At 42.1% G+C, this 22,269-nt stretch overlaps 5 protein-coding genes across 12 annotated transcripts; 4 read left to right on the forward strand and 1 right to left on the reverse strand.

Moving 5' to 3' along the window:
• The first annotated feature begins 598 nt into the window (after nt 1–598).
• Nucleotides 599–4,008, forward strand: LOC119007788 (protein Wnt-8a-like). Its single transcript, XM_037077686.1, has 6 exons — nt 599–1,820; nt 1,919–1,952; nt 2,094–2,232; nt 2,574–2,699; nt 2,784–2,926; nt 3,098–4,008. The coding sequence occupies exons 1-6, from the start codon at nt 1,573–1,575 to the stop codon at nt 3,662–3,664; spliced, it is 1,257 nt and encodes a 418-aa protein (XP_036933581.1). The 5' UTR covers nt 599–1,572; the 3' UTR covers nt 3,665–4,008.
• A 139-nt stretch (nt 4,009–4,147) lies between these two features.
• On the forward strand, nt 4,148–6,132 carry LOC119007789 (protein Wnt-8-like). Its single transcript, XM_037077687.1, has 6 exons — nt 4,148–4,273; nt 4,367–4,400; nt 4,507–4,636; nt 4,951–5,076; nt 5,218–5,360; nt 5,445–6,132. Exons 1-6 carry the CDS (start codon nt 4,206–4,208, stop codon nt 6,000–6,002), a joined length of 1,059 nt encoding a protein of 352 aa, XP_036933582.1. The 5' UTR covers nt 4,148–4,205; the 3' UTR covers nt 6,003–6,132.
• A 2,627-nt stretch (nt 6,133–8,759) lies between these two features.
• On the forward strand, nt 8,760–13,552 carry lcp2b (lymphocyte cytosolic protein 2b). Of its 4 annotated transcripts, none has more exons than XM_037077915.1 (14): nt 8,760–8,928; nt 9,581–9,643; nt 9,736–9,782; nt 10,059–10,121; nt 10,212–10,240; nt 10,322–10,377; nt 10,484–10,685; nt 11,453–11,551; nt 11,653–11,733; nt 11,846–11,930; nt 12,023–12,101; nt 12,638–12,712; nt 12,858–13,007; nt 13,193–13,552. In XM_037077915.1, exons 1-14 carry the CDS (start codon nt 8,851–8,853, stop codon nt 13,316–13,318), a joined length of 1,233 nt encoding a protein of 410 aa, XP_036933810.1. In that variant the 5' UTR covers nt 8,760–8,850; the 3' UTR covers nt 13,319–13,552. The 4 variants fall into 4 exon arrangements, with proteins under 4 accessions (XP_036933810.1, XP_036933811.1, XP_036933808.1 ...); XM_037077916.1 differs by having other exon boundaries at nt 10,517–10,685; XM_037077913.1 differs by having other exon boundaries at nt 10,212–10,377.
• On the reverse strand, nt 12,582–16,563 carry syce3 (synaptonemal complex central element protein 3). 5 transcript variants are annotated; one of them, XR_005071281.1, is made up of 4 exons: nt 16,427–16,563; nt 15,072–15,183; nt 13,562–13,703; nt 12,582–12,753 (listed from the first exon to the last, which is right to left on the reverse strand). XR_005071281.1 is itself a non-coding variant. In XM_037077921.1 (3 exons), exons 2-3 carry the CDS (start codon nt 16,016–16,018, stop codon nt 15,631–15,633), a joined length of 291 nt encoding a protein of 96 aa, XP_036933816.1. In that variant the 5' UTR covers nt 16,138–16,320; the 3' UTR covers nt 15,369–15,630. The 5 variants fall into 5 exon arrangements, 4 of the variants coding, with proteins under 4 accessions (XP_036933816.1, XP_036933815.1, XP_036933813.1 ...); XM_037077921.1 differs by lacking the exons at nt 12,582–12,753; nt 13,562–13,703; nt 15,072–15,183; nt 16,427–16,563 and adding exons at nt 15,369–15,812; nt 15,910–16,018; nt 16,138–16,320; XM_037077918.1 differs by lacking the exons at nt 12,582–12,753; nt 13,562–13,703; nt 15,072–15,183 and adding exons at nt 15,371–15,812; nt 15,910–16,062.
• A 198-nt stretch (nt 16,564–16,761) lies between these two features.
• On the forward strand, nt 16,762–19,983 carry foxi3b (forkhead box I3b). Its single transcript, XM_037077917.1, has 2 exons — nt 16,762–18,486; nt 18,693–19,983. The coding sequence occupies exons 1-2, from the start codon at nt 17,886–17,888 to the stop codon at nt 19,259–19,261; spliced, it is 1,170 nt and encodes a 389-aa protein (XP_036933812.1). The 5' UTR covers nt 16,762–17,885; the 3' UTR covers nt 19,262–19,983.
• Nucleotides 19,984–22,269: the final 2,286 nt, after the last annotated feature.

The raw sequence follows: 22,269 nt of genomic DNA on the forward strand, positions 1-22,269 counted from the left end.
GCATTTTTTTTGCTGCATGTTATTCGGAGTCCTGGCCGTTTCCTTTGGTGTGAACTGCAATACACATCATTGAAAGTGCAATAAATAACATTATCCATAATGAAGATTATGATTCTTATTAACTGTTATTAGGTTCAAGCTCAAATATCAAAATCTACATTTGACAGGTGACCAAACCTCTTATTGATTGCATTATATTGACATTGATTGATAGACAAATTGAATATATTACTTTAAATAAAACGCATGTGAATTGTCCTTGAGTTTCGATTTATTTTTAATGCATTTAAGACATCCGGCAGCCGCGCTGAAACACGCCCAGCTGTTGGCGGGTTATTAACTCATTAAATTCGTTGAACGAGCCTTCAGTCAAGGGCGAAATTATGAAGCGCCCCAGATTGATTTTAATCGCTCTGTATTATTTCCCGGCGAGGCTCTAGGTTTCAGTCATCCCGCACGGTGAATGTGGGCGATATCTAATTAGTGGGGATTATCCTCACCTCCACCTCTCCGCCGCTGTGCGCGGGGCCTCGCCCAGCCCTCCGCCCATTGTCCGGAGCGCTGAGTGAATTGTTGTTTTAAGGGATCCTGAGTGGCTTAAGAGGGGATCTGACAAGTGTGAGCGATTTCATTTTTTAAAAACGGTAATGTTAATCACTAACTTCTCTCGCATCCAGTCGCAGGATGAGCATGTAATGGCAGAAACTTGGCTTGATGACTTGCTGACGACCGCAGTGATTATGGAGGTTAAATCAAGGAAGATGATCAGCCGAATTAAACGCGATAGGACACAGATCATCCCAGATTTGAATAATGAGTGATCAATATTAAATTTAATCTTTTTTTGTTGTTGTTGTTGTTTTGGCCAAAAGTCCTCAAGTCAGTATAATCAACAATAATCCCCTCGATTTTACTGGTTGAAACATGGAATGCTTGTGCAAATCCCAGACTGTTTTCACACCGAGTTGTTTCCCAAGGAAACATCTATTATCCTATTATCACGAAGATGCCAATGTCGCCGATGTGTGAGGAAGTATTTACATGACTATATACCATCAGCTCCTGAAAGACTTTATGGCTTTGTAGTCACATTCTTTCCCACTGGGACGCTGGTGCCATTTCCCAAATGTTTCCAACTACACATGAGGCCTCAGGGCGCCATTCAGCACTGTGTTACCTGGACGTCATGTCATGTGTCTTAGTTCAAGTTACGTTGGTGGCCTCTTCAAACCCCATGATAATAAATCACTTATAGTATTATATCAATGTAATAAACATTATTACGCATAATGTTGTTCGCCTATTTGTCTCCTGGCATTATTTTAATATCCTTAACTTTACGCATATTTAAAATGAAATGCTTATTTGGTTTAAGTTTTGTTCATCATCTGAGATGATGTCTACTGATTTAATTCTCTGCATATGATTCAATTCGTGGGGAAAGTGTGTGGGGATTAAAGCCTGGGAACGACAGGTGAATGAATGGATGAGGGGCTGTTCAGCTCTGCGTCACGTCTTTGAAGTGCAATAACGCGCCGACGGCTCCTATTTGTCAATAGGACCCGGCAATCAATGTCGTCGTTGACGCGTTTTCACAGCGGACCGTTACCTGCGGGACGAATCTGTCAATCAAAGGGTCAAGACCATATAAATATCATCAGCGCAGGAGTCTGGCTACGACTTCAGTTGCCTCTTCTCTCGGCTCTCATATCTAGGATACGAACATACAGGGTCTCCGTTTGGAATACAGCCGCTATGGGACCTCTGGATCTCCTCATGGTCATGTCCATGTGCTGCTGTGTTCACTTTGCATCAGCTTGGTATGTCACTTATTCCTTCCTTTCGGTGAGATTAATTTAAAAATACTGGTTCTATATTTACATGGAGTTAACTCGGTTGTCTTGTTCTCTTCCTATAGGACGGTGAATAACTTCCTCATGACTGGACCTAAGGTAAATACATGTCTATCTGGGCACGCACTGTGCGTCAAAACCTCCTCTGGGGCATCCAGATGAAATATATTAGCTGATTTTCAACATCATGAACAGGTTCTCTTCCCCGTTGTTTAACACAGCCCTTGTTTCCTCCCCAAGGCTTTTCTGACCTACGCCAGCAGCGTGCAAAGGGGCGCACAGAGCGGGATACACGAGTGTAAACACCAGTTCGCGTGGGAGAGGTGGAACTGCCCAGAGAACACGCTCCAGTTATCCACACACAACGGCCTCCGATCGGGTAGGAAAACTTGTTTCCATATTTCTGAATAATACGCGGCATTTGAGTGGAGTGTTGGCGAGTTCAATTCCATCCAGCTTTGGATGGATTCGCAAAGTTCTTCAACACAGAACGGGTGATGTGGCTGCTTGTGTGCTCCGAGCTCCATGAATAGCGACGCAACAAAACATAAACAGAAGGCACATTGATAAAATACCATAGTTTTGCGCTTTTGGATCAACTTGTGAATTTACGCACGCTTTACGCGCCCTTTACGCACGACATTGCAATGCTGCCCTATGGTGCCAAACTGTATTGCAAAGAATTACATGGTGGTTTGCTTTCTTTGTCACTTATTATAGCCACAAGGGAGACTTCTTTTGTACACGCCATCAGCGCGGCCGGAGTGATGTACACGCTCACCAAGAACTGCAGCATGGGAGACTTTGACAACTGCGGCTGCGATGACTCCAGAATCGGACAGACAGGTACATCACCATTTCCACGCCTGGTCTATTTCTGAATCACTTCTTTTAGAACTGAATAACAATGTACATTTTTATAATCCGCAGGTGGCAGAGGATGGATCTGGGGAGGCTGCAGTGACAACGTGGCGTTTGGAGAGAAGATCTCCAAACAGTTTGTGGACGCGCTCGAAGGTGGCCACGATTCACGCGCAGCAGTCAACCTGCACAACAATGAGGCTGGCAGACTGGTAAGATATAAGGTTTTTTCATCATTTTATAATGTTTTTAAATGAAGGCAGACGCGGATCAGGAAAGGGGTCATTTTAATGTATTTTGACAGTGGCATTCACGTGTTCCAATGCGAAAAGAAGGAAGTGAAACGACTACATTTCTAACTCACTTTCTTACTCTTTTGACAGGCAATCAAAGCTACCATGAGGAGAGCCTGCAAGTGCCACGGAGTGTCTGGGAGCTGCAGCATCCAAACCTGCTGGATGCAGCTGGCCGACTTCAGAGAGGTGGGCAACTACCTGAAGATGAAGTACGAACACGCGAAGAAACTGGAGATGGACAAGAGGCCGGTGAGGGCCGGGAACAGCGCGGACAACAGGGGAGCCATAGCGCACACTTTCCGGAGCATCGCTCGGACGGAGCTCATTTACTTGGAGGACTCCCCGGATTACTGCGTCAAGAACCAGAGCCTGGAGTACCAGGGCACGGAGGGGCGCGAGTGTCTGAAGGGCAGCAAGAACATGTCTCAGTGGGAGCGGAAGAGCTGCCGCAGGCTGTGCTACGAGTGCGGCCTCAGGGTGGTGGAGAAGCGCATCGAGGTCGTCAGCAGCTGCAACTGCAAATTCCACTGGTGCTGCACGGTGAAGTGCGACAGATGCACGCAGGTTGTTACCAAATACTACTGCGCGCGGAGAGACGGCGGGAGGAAACCGCAAAATAAAACGAAGCGCAGGCACCGCGGGCGCCGGCACTGATGGAGCATCCCAGTGACTTTAACATCATGTTAATGGACGCAAAACTATTCCATCACCCGGAGACTTTTAATGCACTTTAGCTTTCTGATTTGATTCTGCGCGCGAATCAGATTTCGTGGTTTGAGGGGCCAAACTCTCCACACACGCTCACTCGTTTATCTTGGTCTAATTTGTTGAGTTTGTCTTCTGTGAAGTCTGAAAGTTGTCTAATATTTTATGTGTACTTTGTATTTGAAAGTCTTAATAAATATTTTTCTACACTATGCATGACTCTGTCTGATTCGTCAGGAGCTATGCATTCTCATTAGGTTATTTGTATATTGGTGTCTGGTGTCATAGAGCCTTGGGGAAGAAAATAAACTGTCGCGCTTTGAAGTGCGCATATAGGCGTTTCCTGAATCCGTCAACCAATCAGCTTTCTGGGACCCGGGAGACAAAGAAGAAGAAGAGTTCCATTTGTTCTTTATCCAAATAAAAGAGAAAGTTGCAGCACACGGGGCCAAAACAACTACAACTCTACTCTGAGGGGCTAAAGGTGGAGATGAGAATGGTGCATTCATTATTTTGGCTCCTGCCTCTTTTATACAAAATGTGTCCGGGACACGCTTGGTAAGGGATCTATGTATACGGTTTGTTTGTTATTCTCAATCAGACTTCTAAACAACTGACGTCATTATTCATTCTAAATCTTCTTCTTCTTAGGGTGGCAAGTAACTTTCTTATGACGGGACCAAAGGTAAATAGAAACATACTGATCATTGCTTTGCATCACCATGGACAAATCGAGTTTTTAAAAACCAGGATTTTAAAAGGCCCACAAACTGACGCTGCCTCTCCCGCAGGCCTATCTCACCTATGCGAGGAGCGTGCAGGTGGGCGCGCTGAGTGGGGCTGAGGAGTGCAGGCGCCAGTTTGCGTGGGACAGATGGAACTGTCCCGACAGCGCAACCCAGCTCAGAGGACTGAGGCGGGGTAGGTGCAGACTGTGATTGCTTTACAGCTGAAAAAGTACATCTGTGCGTAAGTCATGCGCGCAGGATATGATGCTGTTTCCATATGATGCACCTATATGGGAACATTTTACTGTAGTGTCTGTATGAGAGTCCACACATAAAGATGACTCCATCTGTTACATATTTATGTTTAGTGTATTTTTATGAACTCTGAACAGAACTGCATTTGATTGTTTGCCATTTTAAGATTCAGGTGCAGTATTTTGCCCCATAAATATTCACGCGTCTATTTTTGAGGATATGAAATGAATTTGATTGTCAATATCCAATCAGCCACCAGAGAGACTTCCTTCGTCCACGCCATCAGTGCAGCGGGGGTCATGTACACCCTGACCAGGAACTGTAGCCTGGGAGACCTCGACAACTGCGGCTGTGATGTCTCTAACAACGGAAAAATTGGTGAGGATTCCTTAAAACAATATCAATTTTATATCTCGTGGACATGTAAAACGAGTAGTCTGAACGCATTTAGAGTTATGACGCGTCATATTTTTTTTTTTTTTAAGAAAGTCATCTGATCAAGTGATATTTTGCGTGCAGGCGGTCGTGGCTGGCTGTGGGGTGGCTGCAGTGACAACGTGGATTTCGGAGAAAGGATTTCCAAACAGTACGTGGACGCGCAGGAGACAGGACAGGACTCCAGGGCTGCTGTCAACCTGCACAACAACGCAGCTGGGCGGATGGTGAGTTGTTATCACGCCACAAGAATTCGTCTGATATTGTAAAATTTTGACGTCAATATTGAGCATCCTGCTGCTTTCCGACAGGCTGTGAAGGCAACAATGAGGCGCATCTGTAGATGCCACGGCATGTCCGAGAGCTGCAGCGTGCAAACGTGCTGGACGCAGCTGTCAGATTTCAGAGAGATCGGCAACTACCTGAAGATCAAGCACAGCCAAGCCCAGAAACTGGACATCGACAAGAAGCGCATGCGGGCGGGGAACAGCGCGGACAACCGAGGAGCCATCGTGGACGCGTTCGGCAGCATCGCCCCGACGGAGCTCATCTACCTGGAGGACTCCCCGGACTACTGCAGGAGGAACACCAGCCTGGGGCTGTACGGCACCGAGGGCCGCGAGTGCGTGCAGCACGGGGACGGTCTGACGCAGTGGGAGAGGCGAAGCTGCCGCAGGTTGTGTCATGAATGCGGCCTGAGGGTGGAGGAGAGGCGCACGGAGGTGGTGAGCAGCTGCAACTGCAAATTCCACTGGTGCTGCACGGTGAACTGCGAGGACTGCTCTCAGGTTGTAGTGCAGCATGTGTGCGCCAGGAGGGAGGGCGGTGATGGGCCCGGCCACAGACGGAGGCACCGGGGACCCAAATAAAGAACGTTTTATATCAGTCTGTTAAATAAGAGCTTAAATATCTGTTTGCACTTTTTTTTTGTAATTCCTTTCCATGTATTTCTTGTATAAATAGTTGAGTGTCTATTTATGAATGTAAAATAAACCTTCAAAATAAAACACCCCTTGACGTCGCGTTTCATTTCAGACAATACAAATACACACTTTTATTTTACTTAATAAATGTGAGTGTCAGCGGATTTTAAAACAGGCCGCACAAGCGTCTATTAGAATAAGAATAGGCTGAATCCACTCAGCAGAGGATTACACGGATAACATGGTGCAGTTCGCACCTAACCGAGGTGTTGATCCAGCGCTGATCCACTTTGATGTCAAACGTGTATTGATTTCATTCAAAGAGCCAGTTCAAAGACAATTTAAGGAAGTAGTTGCACCGCTACAAGTTATTTGGCCCGATAATCCGGGACAGAGCCCATCTTTGTCTTTGTAACATCCCACAATGCAAATGTTTCACAATGCATCAAAGCGCGCGAGGGGGAAACGCGTCGACACAAGGTGTGACACACACTGCGGCCGAACTTCGTTTAAGTGGGCCAGATATTACACTGTGGACCCAGAGAGAGATCCCAGGGGATAGACGGGACTCGCATTCCTCCCTTAGCATGCGAGTTAATTTCTAATCTTATAATTTGCAAGTAATTAGTTCTAAGAGGAGCCTCGACTCCGCCCACCGGCCTATCTGCGTCTTAAGAGCCATTCATCTGCCTCCTGCCTCAACCCCCCCCTGCAACTCCAGAAAATCTTCCTCTCAGCTGGACGTGTCATAAATCTGCCACTGTCTCAGTTCAATGAGTGATGGCATGGATATTACCTTCGTGAGGGGGTCCCATGCCTGAGGGAGAAGGAGGGGGAGTCTAACAAGACACAGCCACTATCTTTAGGAGCAGTAAATAACAAGATTAAGTGAGAAATTACAGCATGCGTAATCATATCATTACACAAAAGATGTCACTTTAGATAGTGACTAAATTAGACCGAGAACTCTGGCGACATTACAGGAGAACTACTGAGTTTATTGGGAAGACGTTTCAATTAGAGGTGCAAGATCCTCCTTGACTGAGTTTTTTTTATGCCTAAACAAATTATACAAACTCTTTGTTTTCATGACTGAATAAGCTGAATGAACAAACTGATCTTAAAGGACGACATCATTTCGTACTGTTTTACTTTGTTTGCTTGTGGCGGACCCTGTCACCCTTCTAGCTTCAAACAGTGTTCACAGACCGTACTTTCCTCTGAGAACAGTCTGTGTATACAGTTGTGGTGTGTGTATTATAACTTCCTCTTTATTGTCAATATTAATCTCCTGAGTTTAATATTAATTATTAATGAGTTTTAATACACATAGCTCGTTGGTAATGATAACAGTAAAAAAACACCCACACTGCATTTGAAGCACTTAAACTTGCTGTAAAACTCCATATAATGAGTAGCATTTGGATAAACGTAGATTTTTGGGGGCACAGGACATGTCTTACAAGAGAGATCAGAGTACGACCGCCACTCTGACAGACCGAAACATCCCTCCCATTCCTTCCCATTTGCTTCTGGGGATGTCCTGTATTTCCCATGATGTCCTGCTGTGTGTTAATGAAGGTTTCACCTCCACTGGAAGCCGGCACTGTTCCGCCCCTCATCTCTGCCCTCCACTGAGTACATTATTGGCTCCATATTGTACCCATATGATGCTCACGCTATTGTTTGACCGCATCTGTTCTTCCATTTACGGCTGCTGATAACCCCTCTTTTTGCTAAAAAGAGTAATAACTAGGTAGAGGGTCAGTTATATTCACTATCCCTTCAGCCTGCCTCTACAGCAGCAGAATCATGTCTTTCATGGGGGGTATGTTTCCCAATCAGGACAGAGGAGGAGGGGGGCTGGTCTCCCGCAAGGACCCCCCAGAGGGACTCATGTATTCACCCAGACATGCCTGGGGGTCTACGGGGGATCTGAGCGTGATTGATCATCCCCTCTCTCTGCTTCCCTCCTCTCTCACCTGGGTGTGAGATACTGAGAGGAATGACACGGGACAGGCAGTGGCTGGGATTCGAGCTCTGAGACAGCCTCCAACAAAGTTATGAAAGCACACACAAGATGAAACATTAGGACTGTAAATAAACATCTCTGTGCGGCAACACACATCTGTGCATGTGAATAAAATCATTTATTTTTAACCTGATGATTATTTTCAGAACGGATACTAGTCAATAAAATGCCAAAACAATGTGATGCACATCACAATTTACCAGAGGCCAAAGTGACATCTTAAAATTGCTTCTTTTATCTAGCCAGCAGTCCAAAATCCAAAGAGTCTTACTTTACTGTCATAAGTAACAAAGACAAGAGAAGACATTTCATTTGAGAAATTACTGAAACGATTGATTCAATCAACCAACCGATGAACGGACTAATTGTTGCAGCTCTATTAACCATATTTAAAATTCAGAAAAACTACATGTCTCATTAAGAACCTGTTGTTCAGCAAAATCAATGATAACCATCACATATAGCTACAGTGCAGACTTGTGGTAACGTATCTCAGTGTGAGAAAGGAAACCAACAGTGACTATGTTTAGAGGTACGTAGATATACTCTGCAGCGTGTGCATAAGCTAATATTAGATGTCTCAAGCCATTCAAAACCACTGAAACAGACGACTTCAACCTCCTACAAATTATAAGAAAACTCTCCACAGGTATATTTAAAGAGCAGAGAGAGCAACAGTTTTGTGAGCTCACCAAACACAAAGGTCCTGCTGTCATTCAACCCTTCATGTTTCAGTGGATGTGATAGTTACAGGGGACAAACATGAGTTTAAGCAACGTACCCTCTAAAGTGGAGGTGATGGGATGGAACCCCCAAAATCTAGCTGACTACATGAGGAGGGTGAGTATTGAAAGTAGATTTAGGCTGAAATAAAATCGTTTCTCCATCTTTTGTAACAGACAATTACTGTAGTGTCCTTTTTCTGCTCTGCTAAAAACCTTTCATGTTAAAATTGTTGGTACAATTTGTATATAATAATATAAACAATGCAACACCTGTTGCTTGAGCAATGAAAGCAACACAATGTTTTCCCATTTAGAATATCATTGTTGCATTTTCAGTATTTGTCTTGTGTTAATCTGAGCCAAAGTCTGATGAAGTATAGTTCGTAATACTAAATCTACAAATGAAATGCAAATACTGAGCCACTTTGTTGCTTTTCAGGTATTTATTTAAGTCAATCCAAGCTATAAAAGTAGGGTGGCACATTATGGGGAAAAAGTAATATTGTGATTATTTTGATTAATTGATTTTGATTCACAGGCCAATGCAACTCTGCAGTAGAACAGTACTTCGTTATCATGTTGTCATAATTTCACTTGAAACTCTCGCCTAAATGCAACCCAGGCTTTAACGAAAGAGGCACTTCTAAGATTTATTGTGGGTATGGTACCTGGCAGTACTTTGATATTGATCATTATTCGATTAACGTTGCAGCACTAATAAAAAGCACATTTTCTAGCTCTAAAAGTGTGCAACGTCTTCTTCTCAGCTTAAGTTATCAGGCTGCGACAAAGCAGTGATGAAGGCCGGCATCACTGGAGCACAGTTCACGGTGAGGGTGGCCTTTGTACTTATTTGATATTCTGAAATATTCAGAGAAATGTATTTAATATTTCTTACTAATACTAAAATATGCTCATCCAGCAAATGACTGAATGTGACCTTCAAGTGTTCCCCAGCCTTTATATCTCGTAAGTCTGTCTGAAAATATCTTTCTTTCTTTAACGCCAGTTTTCTAACGAAAATATTGATAAACTATGTATCAGCTGACATCTGTTACAGCAAATATGCTTATTGTAGCCATGTACGCATGACAAGGCGCAAGAGGTTATATATTATTCTGTGACATCACAAATTCTGCATTAGCCTGCAGAAAATAATGGCAGCTTGGGCCACACTTACAAATAACCATGCAAAGTTATATACCTATAGTATACTGGTAATATTTTGCTCTTGTATCTCTATAGATTAATCACCAAGATCCAAAGTGATATCAACAAGGGGGAGCAGAAGAGGGGCTTTGGTCTGAAGTAAGAAAACTGATTTTATATTACAGTTTCAACAAAGTGTAACTGTGACTGAACAACAAGTCTTGACTTTCGTACTTTGTCTTTGACCAGATCAAAGACACAAAAGTATCTAAAACAAGGTAAAGAAGACTCTGGGTTAAATATGACACTGACATCACTAAGCCATGTCTCCTTAGCCCCGATCCTTTTGTTTTTTACAGCTCCCCTTCCTCCAGTTTTTGTACAAGAAGAAGAAGATTGGAACTCAGATGAGTTTGTAAGTAAAAGGCCACAAGCGACTTAGCAATCCAGACTTTAGAATTAAAGTGAATTACTAAATGTAAGCGACAACAGTACTAATGTCACATGTCTGCTGTGGTCAGGACAATGACAGTGACTATGATGCTCCACCTCAGGAGTGGGGCGACAACAGCTACACATGTCAACCAAATCAGACACAAACAGCTGAACAACAAGACAGTGATGAGGCGAGCGACGAAGACTACGAACAGCCTGCCTCTGAAGACACAATGATGCCACCTCAGCCCCCCAGAGAAGCCAAACTTCATGACAGGCACTACAGAGGTAACAGAAAGCAGCCACAAAGAAAGTGCTGTTGCGAAGAAAAGGCAGAGCAGAGCTGCAATGATTAGCTGATTATTTTCATAATCATTTTATTCATTTTTCACGTGAATACATCAAACATTTGCTGGTTCCAGCTTCTTGAATTTAAAGGCTAACTCCACCAATTTTACATACTAAGGTTTTTGCAGGGGTACTACTGCATATGTGAAAAAAGGTAGCTGTGTGTAATCTGATAAATACTTCTTAACAAAGTTGCACTGTGGGTAATGTTTGATTACTTGTTTTGTTATAGTTGATAATGAGTTCAACAGTGTTATAGGAATGCAATGTTAGACCAGTGAACTCTGTTTCAAAACTTGGTGCCTACATGACATACGCTACAACTCCCCCACTGAATGACACCACTGGAGGCAAATTTATCAGATTACACTCAACCTTCTCTGGAGCCACGAAATTGTTTATACCTCTTTTTGACACAAATCAATGTGTAAAATTACCCTTTCAGGACCTCTCGTATTTCCTGGTTATTTGTGGTCATTTATGATAGTAAATAAAAATCTTTGGGTTCTGAATTCTTGGTTGGAAAAAAACAAAACAATCTGAGGACAATTAATTATGAAAATAATCAGCATATAATTTTATAGTGAAAATAATAATTAACTGCGCCTTTCCTCATGTGTGAAAACGTATCAGCAGATGTTTCGTGAGTAGAATTCCTTTTCATATTTCTCCTGACCACCATTTCAAATTTGTGTATATGTGTGTAGACCCTGCTCCTGAGCCGCCAGCTGCTGAAAGGGCTTCAAAACCTCCTCCCAATCCACCAAGAATAAACCCTGCCCTTCCAAGACCTTTCAAAGCAGCAGGTAATTGCACATTTAATGACTCCACAACCAACCGATTCATCGATAATGATACAGATCATCTCAACCTTGTGTAATACATATTTTCCTATTTTTAACAACAGCCAGCCAACCCAGTCTGAATACTGACAGGAGCAAGAAGCCAGGACAACCTGACTCATCCCAGAAAGACTTTAAAAAATCAAGTATGTGCTGCATATTATGTAGTGATTGGAATGGTTGTAACAGTATCACAAGTGTGGTCATCCTGTCACAATATTCACATTTCTATCTGATACTATCCATCACGTCCACAAGAGGGCAGTGCTGTCAAAGCTCCTGGCTTATCCAACAAAAAGAGTCTTCTACCAAGACCCCCCAAACCTACAGATGTCTTCAACAGGTAGGCCAACCAAATCAACTCATGAGCCTAGCAAGCCCTTCACTCTAGGAAATGCAGTCGAAGGGCTCTCAATTCATCTCTCCCTCCCCCAGAGGGAGCAAACTCTGTCCACCTCCTCCAGCACCAGAAGAATGTGCCATGGTTAAAACTTCAGTACTAGGACCAAGAGGGGTGAGAATCAGAAGTGGAATCATAATTAAATCATAATTTCCATATGTAATGTGAGCATACATTAAATCAATATTGCATAATATTGCAATTATTTTGAGATACATTCAAATGAGGTGGAAACTGTTTGTATTGCATTTAACTTTCACTATTTTAAAATTATAACGTGATGTTTTCTGGAGTCTGTAGCAACCAACATGCTCCCTTGTTTCCTATGTTTGGAGGGTATGATTTGAATGTGGATGCATATCTGTTGCACCACAAATTTTCATTTAAATGACATGCACAAACATGTTGAGTCACATTTCACCTTTTATCAAAAATTTGCAGCTACATTTGTTGGATGTTACACTTGCATTTCAATAATATTTCAATTAATTGTTCAGCACTAATATTAGGCATGAGATGCTCTGTGCAATTACACTTTGGAGTACTTCCTCTAGAGAAACAGCAGGTGGCAACATTGTAAAAGAACACATACAGTGAGGTCAAGAGTTACTTTATTTAGTCCTTTGACAGTTTTTTTATGGTGCATCCAGGGTTTGGATCCTGGCTGGTATGGAGGAAATGTGACCAGACATCAAGCTGAAGTTTCTCTTAGAGAGATGAACAAGGTCAGGTGCTGCCTCTCACAAGTCTCTCATATATTCTCTTTCTGGATCAGAGACAGACAGACAGACAGACATACAGTTGAAATTCACAGAATTGTATTTGCAGTAATATGTCAAACTGTGACAGTTTGCACATTTATGTCTTCAGGATGGGGCATTTTTGGTGAGGGACAGTTCAAGAGGCTTGGATGAGCACCCCTACACCCTGATGCTGATAAAACAAGGCAAGGTGTACAACATCCAGATCCGTAAGCAAGGAAACTCCTACTCCCTCGGCACTGGCCACAATGGCACCCAGGTAAACTGAAAATAATGATACTATTATCTACAATTTTCAAATGAGAGGAAAAAGTCAGTGTGCCTAAAAGTAAACTGAAACATTCACATCTTGTGGCACTCCTAGGGGAGTGTTTGATGCTGACTTTTGCTGCCCTGCATCATTAGGTCTATGTCATCTTTTTTTGTGTTGCTGCTGTGCTGTAGAGTTTCCCCGGGGTGAAGGAGATGATTACCCATCACACACACACCCCTCTGCTGCTCATTGATGCCACAGACCAGAGCTCTGAAGCGCAGAGCCAGTGTCGCCTGCTGCACCCTGCGGGACTCTGACCAACACCGACAACAAGCTTAATGTGGGCGTCTGCCTCTGTCTTTCTCTATGCTAATTTGTGAGGCTTGCTCAGAAGCCTTTTCGGAACAGCCGCATAAATGTCACAGTTTCTACATTCACAAAGGCCACTGTTATGTAATCCCTCTTTTAGTAACTTGCATTTTTAGAAAAAGGACTGATTTATACATGGCTGGAGGTTTGTGTATTTTATTAAACTACTCTTTTCAGACACACAGCATTACCTCTGTTCTTCACGTATCAGTTTCAGGTCACACTGGGAGGCTGTTGCTGCTGCTTCAGTGCCTCTTGGACTTTCTGAAACACCGACTTTGTCAGGGTGGCCAACACAAACGATCAGATCACATTTCCTCAGCTCGGTTCGCACTGCAGGAACAAAACAAATACCTTGTTTCACACAAACGCCTCAAGTGAACACAGTTGTAAGATGTCCACAAGTTAGATCTCAGAACATAAGGAACAAGGTAGCTCAAGGATGATAGTACTTAACAGGAAATTGCCTAAATACTATACAATCCTCTTTGTATTGCCCTTTTATCATACAGCAGTACTAAAAGTGACACAGAATACAATATTCAACAGAAGTGTATTGCGCTGAAACCATAAATTAAATCAAACACTAATTCTACAAAAGAATTCTAACCAATGTTTGAACATGTTGTTTATTCACTCAAAGTAAAGTATAAGGTTAGTCTGATACTAAATCAGTTAGATTTTTGAGTGTGGTGTTTTCTAAGTGCGTATCATATCTTTGGGAAAATTGTTGTCTTTTAGTTTTTAGTAGGTTTTCAAATCAGAAACTGACACAGCACTCTAAAATCAGTTTGACTGGCATCTGTTTGAGCATCATTTTCTTGTACAAAATGGTTTAATTGGTTAATTTCTTCTTAGATCTGCAACGATTAGTCCATTCATTGATAAGTTGATTGAAAGAATATCAATTCTTTCAATCAACTGTCTTATGACAGTAGATGAAGAGACTTTTGGTTTTAGATTTGTTTGGATAAAAGATGCAATTTGAAGACATCAGTTTGAGCTCCTGAAAATTGTGATGAGCATTTTTGCCAGTGTTTAGACATTTAAAGACTAAACCATTATCCTTAACCATTAAGCCATCGATTAATAATGAGAACAATCAGCAGATTAATGGCTAACCAAACAATCAGTAATTGCAGCCCTTTATCCTACATACTACATTTTAAAATGATATATTATAAAACAAAAGGGACAAAGCAGAAGTTGTAGTATTATCACAAATCCTACAATTTGTTTATTAAATGACAACACTCTAAAAGATTTAGTAAATAAGGAGGGTAATCTAGTAAGACAACACAGTAAAAGCATTTGACTGCCTCTTTGCCCACAACTGTCCCCCATGGCAAAGAAAAGATGTTGAGAACATCATGTCTCACATCAAAAGGTCTGAAGGACAACCGGGTGTGTAAAAATCCTTCAGTTACTCCTATCTGCCCATCAGCAGAGTGCGATCTGACAGACATCATGTAGTATCATGTAACTCTGCACCACTGACATCTACAAGCAGGGCTGAGTTGTGCAGCAGTTGGTTTACAATAATACACTTTTGGTTATCACATTTCAGATCTAGCTTAACTGTTACATCATGTGCTTTGCATATTTGCAAATCGATCATCAAGGTCATCTTACTGGCATAATTGATGCCTGCTGACATTTCGGAGGTGCAAAGAGTGCATCGGAATAAACTGTCACACATACATGCCAGTTGATCCATGCAGTTAGACAAGGAGTCAAGCCCTTTCAGTATGTTATCCAGATCAATGTAGGTAGGGGAGGCAGCTTGTTCTGTGCTCTTCTCTGTGGTTTCCATCTGGAAAACAACAGCACAAGGACAAAACAGGCTACATCAACTATAATAACATCCATATACAAAATCTGAAAAACTTGAAATTCAATTTTGGATGCTGGTTAAACAGAACAAAACTAAACAAAAACATTAGTGCAACTGGAATAGTTGCCAGACACCAAACTCTACTCAATAAAAACAACGGAACATGTTCTATTTCTGTTTCTTTTATTTGGTTTAATCAACTGACTGAACAGATCAGAACACTTCAGTGTCTACAAAACATACAACATTTGCAGGCCGTGTGAACATTGACGCCTACAGTCAGAGCAGAAACATCCATCAGTCTACTTCTCGAAAGCAATACAACAGTGAAAAGAGAGCTGTAGCTTTTACTTTAAATGATAGAAAAAATGCATTTTAAACTGTTTCAACATCCCCTCAGTGTAAGTGAAAGATTTGACAGTCACATCACATCTGAGGAAGGGTTGGTGTGGCAGTAGGATCAGGACAGTCGTCCATCTGTAGCTCCTGGTCTCCACAGACAGCAGCTCTGCACTGAAGATAAGCGTCCTCCAGCTTCCTCATAGATGACCCCAGCTCAGGACTGGTCCGCAGTGCCACCATGTCATAAGCCATGCAAGTCAACTGCACTACAGGTGGACACAACACACACGAATGAAATAACAGCGGATAATTAAGCCGCCACAAAATATCATGAAGTAAAAAAAAAAGAAGACAGTTACATACGTGATATGTTTTCGATGTGTTCGATCATTCTCTCTAAATCCTTGTTGAGCTCCAAGACGTCGTTGTTGCTGATTTGCGGCAGCTCGGTGAGCGAAGATGAATCGGCCATCTAGGTCCACAATGACAGACCGAGGTATGGCTTTTATCAGCCGTCTATTTGTCACACACACGAACACACACACACTCTTATTTCTCCACAAAAAAATAACTAGCAAACTCTGTTGATACCTTATAAACCAGTGACTGTGTGGCTTTATTAGCTGTCTCTTGGTCCCTATCATAAACTAACTTAGGCTAACGTTGTCATGGCAGCACAGCACGGTCAACAGCTAGCTTAGACGCTGCGCGCTAATGTTAGCAAGTTGATCCAGGGAAAGTTAGCACGGTATCTTCTTCTAACATTTAGATTCTGATAGGCTGGAGACAATCGTATCAACTAGTACTAGTGGTGATTTTAATTGGCAATTAATGGAGTTAAGAGGCATTTTCTCATTAAAAAACAATATGTTAGACTTACGACAGACACCTTTTCTTCAACGCGCCGACGAAATGCAAAGTTCTCGCGATAGTTCAAGAAAAAAAACGACGCAATGCGCAAACTCAAGTTTAAAAAGTAAAAGGTAAAATTAAATTTTCACTCAGAACCATTATTTTATAGAGCTTAATGTTTTGAATAATAACCTGTCTGTCTGGAGGTAAGAACTCAGAACACTGGCCCTTAAAAAAATATTGATTCAATGTGTATATTTAATTAAGCTTAAGCTGCGCTCCTGTCACTGTATTGCACTTATCAATAGCCGACTGTTAGCGTAATAAAAAGTACCCCAAATGATACAAAGTAAAAAGTATTTTTTTTAAGATTTAATTTTGATAAAAGTGGAATAGCAACTGAGTAAAAGTAGAATAGTATCTAAAATTAAATGTACTTGAAATGTACTTGTAGCAGATAATGGAAATACCCAAGTTAAGTACAGGTATCGCAACATTTTTACTGAAGTGCAGTACTTGAGTAAATGTTATTTATGTTACATCCCACCACTGGCTATTGTTTCTTTACTACTGTAGGAACTTCTACTACTTCTGTGATATTTTTACTGCTAAACTTGGTTGGCTGAGACTTTTAATAAATACTAATATTAATGAAACATTAATGTACAGTAACATATTACATACAATTACAGTAATATGTAATGTAATAGAACGTCATTTTTTCCAGGAAGAACCGACCTGGGTGGTAGACTGAATGACAAGGTGGAAGTTAGGTTTATATTGAAATAATATATACATGGATGAAGTCATTGTTCTACAGCCATTATAGTGTAATCTGTATTTACGTCAGAATGATAAGTAGAAACTAAAAAGTTGTCTGTTGCCTGTTTAAAAAGAAACAAGTTTAGCCATGCTCATACGAAAACGCTCTCTTGTTACTGTAGGAAAAGGTCATTCATATTCACAACAACTAAGCTGACAGCAGCAGCTACATGTAAGAGAAAAAAAATGAAAGCTAAATCGGCCAGCCAGTATTATCTCAGTCTGTTTAAATTTGCATCATAACCATCATACATTTGCAGATGACTGATGTCAATTAATGTTGGAATAATAGCTTGAGTGGAAAATTATTTAATTGAGGGTGAACAAACCCCCTGGAGGGACTGAACAAGCTGACAGCAGGAAAAAAACAGAGAAAGCAGGAATGGAGGACTCACCTGAGACAACAGCCAATGAAACGTGACAGGGGGCGTTTCCAGGGAAACAGATAAAGCAGGTATGACAGGTGACAAAGAGACTAGAAAGGGCTGGAGAAGAGTAGACAGCTAGTACAACTCGGAAGCCATCATTTGAATCAGCACTAATTCAGATACCTGCAAAGGTCTGAACAATACAAGGACTTTCAGGACTGGTGAAAATCACTGCAAGAAGAAGGAACGGGAGGACAAGAAGAGTTAAAGAAGAGAGAGTTGAGAAGAAATTTGACAATGTCTTCATTTGAGGCCCAGGGCCAGTCTCCTCCTCGGTGTGGCCCACAGTTCCCAAGCCTCGGCCAGGAGCCACCCGAGCTCAGCATGTACAGTGACTGTTACTACCCTCCTCCCTCGCTGCCGAGTCCACAGCGCACTACGCCAACATCCTACGACCTGAGCGACTACACCACCTCCTCCCCGAACCCTTACCTCTGGTTCAACGGTTCCGGAATCAACACACCGCCATATCTGGCTACTACCGGCCCGCCTGGCAATCCGGGCCCTCCCTTCGTCCCTCAGCACTACGGCATGCAGAGGCCGTACCTGGGTCCTGCTGGAGCTGGGGGTCCAGGAGGGGAGCTGAGCTGGTTCTCTCTGCCCTCGCAAGAAGACCTGATGAAGCTGGTCAGGCCACCTTATTCCTACTCCGCTCTGATCGCCATGGCTATCCACGGAGCACCGGACAGGAGGCTGACCTTGAGTCAGATATATCAGTACGTCGCTGACAACTTCCCTTTCTACAACAAGAGTAAAGCGGGCTGGCAGAATTCCATCAGACACAACCTGTCACTCAACGACTGCTTCAAAAAAGTACCAAGAGACGAGGATGATCCAGGTAAGAGTTTTAAATTCAAAGTTTAAATTCTGTTTTTGTTTGCTTTTGGCTCTGTTTTGACTAACATAATTAATTCATTTCATTTCCACGTACAGTTTCATTGTGTTGTTTTTTCAGACTTTCCTTGGTGTCCTGAAAATCTTTTAAAATGTTCCCATTTTCAAATTGAATTTGAACCTCACCAATTCTACATTCTTACATCACAGGCAAGGGCAACTACTGGACACTGGATCCAAACTGTGAAAAGATGTTTGACAATGGGAACTTCCGCCGCAAAAGGAAGAGGAAGTCTGATCCCCTCTCCGGTAGTGACGGCGGATCAGGGGCTCCTGAGTCAGGCGACAACGAGAGGGGCAGCCCCAAACACTCTGCCCTTAACATCTCTCCTACAGCGGACAGGATCCCCTCCCCTTCATCATCAGGCCCTGCACCTTGTCTTAGTAGCTTCTTGTCCGAAATGTCTGGAGTGACCACCACAGCAGCCGGTGAGGTGGGAGGCGATGGGTTAAGCAGGCCACTGCAGATCAACCTTCCTTTAGATGGGCCTCACAGACCCACGCAACCTGGAAGCTTTAGTAGCTACTCCCCTAATTCAGGTGGCCCGGAATGGGGACCACAAGTGCCAGGTCCCCCTGTGCTCTCCTCTTCACCAACCCACTCTTCCCTTGGCTACACCAGCCCCATCCTCAGCCAGTACAGCGGATCCAGTGGGCATTTCTACCCTACGCTTGGCTCGACAGGAATCATCTACCATCGTGAGGGCACAGAGGTTTAATAAGACTTTAGAGGGGGGCATTTTAGATTTAAAGACTCTTGGCAGGCAATTTTACCTTTAGAGAGGTTCTGTTGTGACACACACAACACACACACACACACACATACATACACACACACACAAAGTTTGTTTGTGCTGACTGAGACAGTTGAGATCACTATAGCGTGTGACAGCAGAGTAAAAGGGCTTTGATTCCCACAGGAACGGCTGAGTCAGCCGCAATGGACAGCAAGTGGCACTCCCTGAAACCGCAGTTGGCCTCACTATCAGATCCTCAGTCAGCTTTTATTCGACCTAAAGCCAGTCTTTATCAGATCTGACTCATTATTAAGAGATCCCAGATCTGTTCTGCTGACACCAGGCCATTCCACACCACACTATCTGTGATTCTTTGATAGTATCACACATACACAACGCTCAGACAGCATATTTAGAGCAGTAGTTAAATTACGCCATTGTCTAGGAAGTGTGTTGAGTTAACAACAGGTGATGGTAGACTTTCTGTCATGTTTTTTTGTATAAGGAATACTTCTGATGAACTTGCTGTCTTGGTGTCTGATACAAATGTGGTAATTTTACTTTGTAAATATGTCAATGCATTGTTTAATGTTATACATTTATATTGTTGTTTTATTGGTACGACTGTTAATGTATAAATCGGATTCCTAAATGCTATATGCTATGTATGCTGTGTTTTTGATATGAATAAAAGGTTCAAGAGATCTACAGTTGTGTTAAACAGTTTATTTCTATGATGAATAATTAATTGGCTGAGTCATTTCTCCAAAACACCCCAACCCCCCTCCTACAAAACAAAAAGAGAAAGTTAGACATTAAGCACTCACTGACAGAAAACAGTCCTGTCAGAAAAGCGATGACCAGTAGTGTCAAACCTGCATGTCGGTGTAACCTAATCTCTGCGTGATGGATAGTTAACTGCTCCTCCTAAACGGTAAAAACCCACATTCCCATGCTGTCCCTCCTCGCTACACTAAACACAGAGTTCCCTGGCTGTCGCACCCCTTGTGCACAGATACTGCTGACTGGAGGCAAGCAGCTTTATCACACGAGAGGGACCATCTGTAAAAGGCTGCAAGACTTTTACAGATGGTGAGAAGCTGAGGTTGTGAAGTAACTGCTACATAAGCACAGTTTATGACATGCTGATCCATAATTACCCTTAAAGTTGAATGCGAGGATGAATTCCACCACTACTAACAGAAGTTATTCAACATCATGTGGTATGAAAGAAAAACATTCTGTACAAGCAAAGGATGAGTGTAGTATTAAACTTTATTGCCATAACCAGAGAAACAGGTTTGTACTCTACAAAGAGAATCAGAATTTTTGATTTTTTTTTATTTATCTGTGACTGCTATTCATCAGAGGGTACTTAAAAAGAATATATAGATGCAGTGATACAGATTACACTGATATAGTGTGAAACAAAACTGTACACAGTCAGCTGTGGAACAATCTGTATAACTGTTAAATGCAACACATTAACAAGAAGCTGAGTAGAAAGGTGCACTTCAAGTGTCCTTGGACCTTGTTTTCCCCTGAAAAAAGCTTGTTTATTCAGCTATGGAAAAAATAAATATTTCAGAGTTTGTATTATTACCCCTTAATTCTTGAGTTTGAATTCATTCTCCAAAATGATACTGTGATATTTGGATTACGCTGTTAACTTCATTTTCAGGAAACGGAAACTCTATTGGAATACATTTTTAAAACAGCCCTCCCAACCCTGTCATTTACATGTTGCCGTCTGTTTTATGTATTGGTACAATAACTGTCACCCATTTCGTAACAATCATAGTTTATATTTCACATTCAAACCTTTGCATCAGATTATTATGCCCATTATTCACTTACTAAACCATAAATTTGGACTTTACTTATTCATTAATCACTATCCAGTTAGTAATAGTCATTTTCCATATTGGTTAATTTAATAACTTAAGATGCAATAACCAAACTGTTAATTGAATTGTGCTTAATTTACTTGGTTGTTTTCTGTTCTCCTATACCTTTTATTTAAATGAAAATAAACTCAGGGATCAGTGTGACCCTTAGGCCTTTATTTACCCTGAAACACAGGCAGCATGACAGTCATTTACACTAAACACAGAAGTAAAGAAAGGAGGACACAGCACACACTTCAAACCCAGATCAAATGGAATTTAACATCTTGGCACAAGTGTCAAAGTGTAATAGTGGTTGGAGTTTAGGGGGTCAGCCTGTTGAATATTTGCATAACTGATTCCAAAACAAGTGATGAGGTTGCATTATATGGCTCACTTTATTAGTTTTGTCAGACTTGCGAGCATATCTGATTTAACTGCGTAACTGTGCTGTCTCACGCTGTGCCGCAAACCTCAGGAATCATTCATGAATCATGACTGTGCCAAATCCGTATGCAAACAGATCATCTTTACTGCAGATATTTCTGCCTGGATTAAGAGCTTTAAAAAAAAGAGTCAGAGAGAAAGAAGCGAGAGCTAAGCAGAAAGAGGGGGAGACAAAAGTATAGTGAATATGACAAGGATCAATGTCCCAACATGTCGCGCCTGCATCCCAAATTGTCTTGGCACTTTGAGCAGCTTGAGCAGCCAATTAGCTGTTGTTTTTCTTCTTTCCATATCTTATTCAGACTTTAAGCTGGCAGGTGAAAGACATGGCACCAAAGTAAGGGTGGCCCTCTGCCTTGTCGATCCAGCGTGATCTCTTTCGGAGTGTCTGCCAACAGAAACATCATAAGGCTTTTGTTTCGGAGTCTTCATTAACAGCAGTCATCACCTTCTGCTGTCTCATTCAGACAGTTTTCAAATTGATGCAAATTTGCAACTGTTAATCACGCCAGTGGATGGGGATGACAAGGTCAGAGGGAGAATGTGGTGTTCCAGATGGAGCCCTCCAGATAAGAAACGGTAAAACCTGAGGGATTTACCTTATCTTAAGTCAGTGTGCTGATATTGAAACTCAAAACAAAGGACACATTTAATATT

Source organism: Acanthopagrus latus, chromosome 18 (genome assembly GCF_904848185.1).
Source record: "Acanthopagrus latus isolate v.2019 chromosome 18, fAcaLat1.1, whole genome shotgun sequence".
NCBI lineage: Eukaryota > Metazoa > Chordata > Actinopteri > Spariformes > Sparidae > Acanthopagrus > Acanthopagrus latus.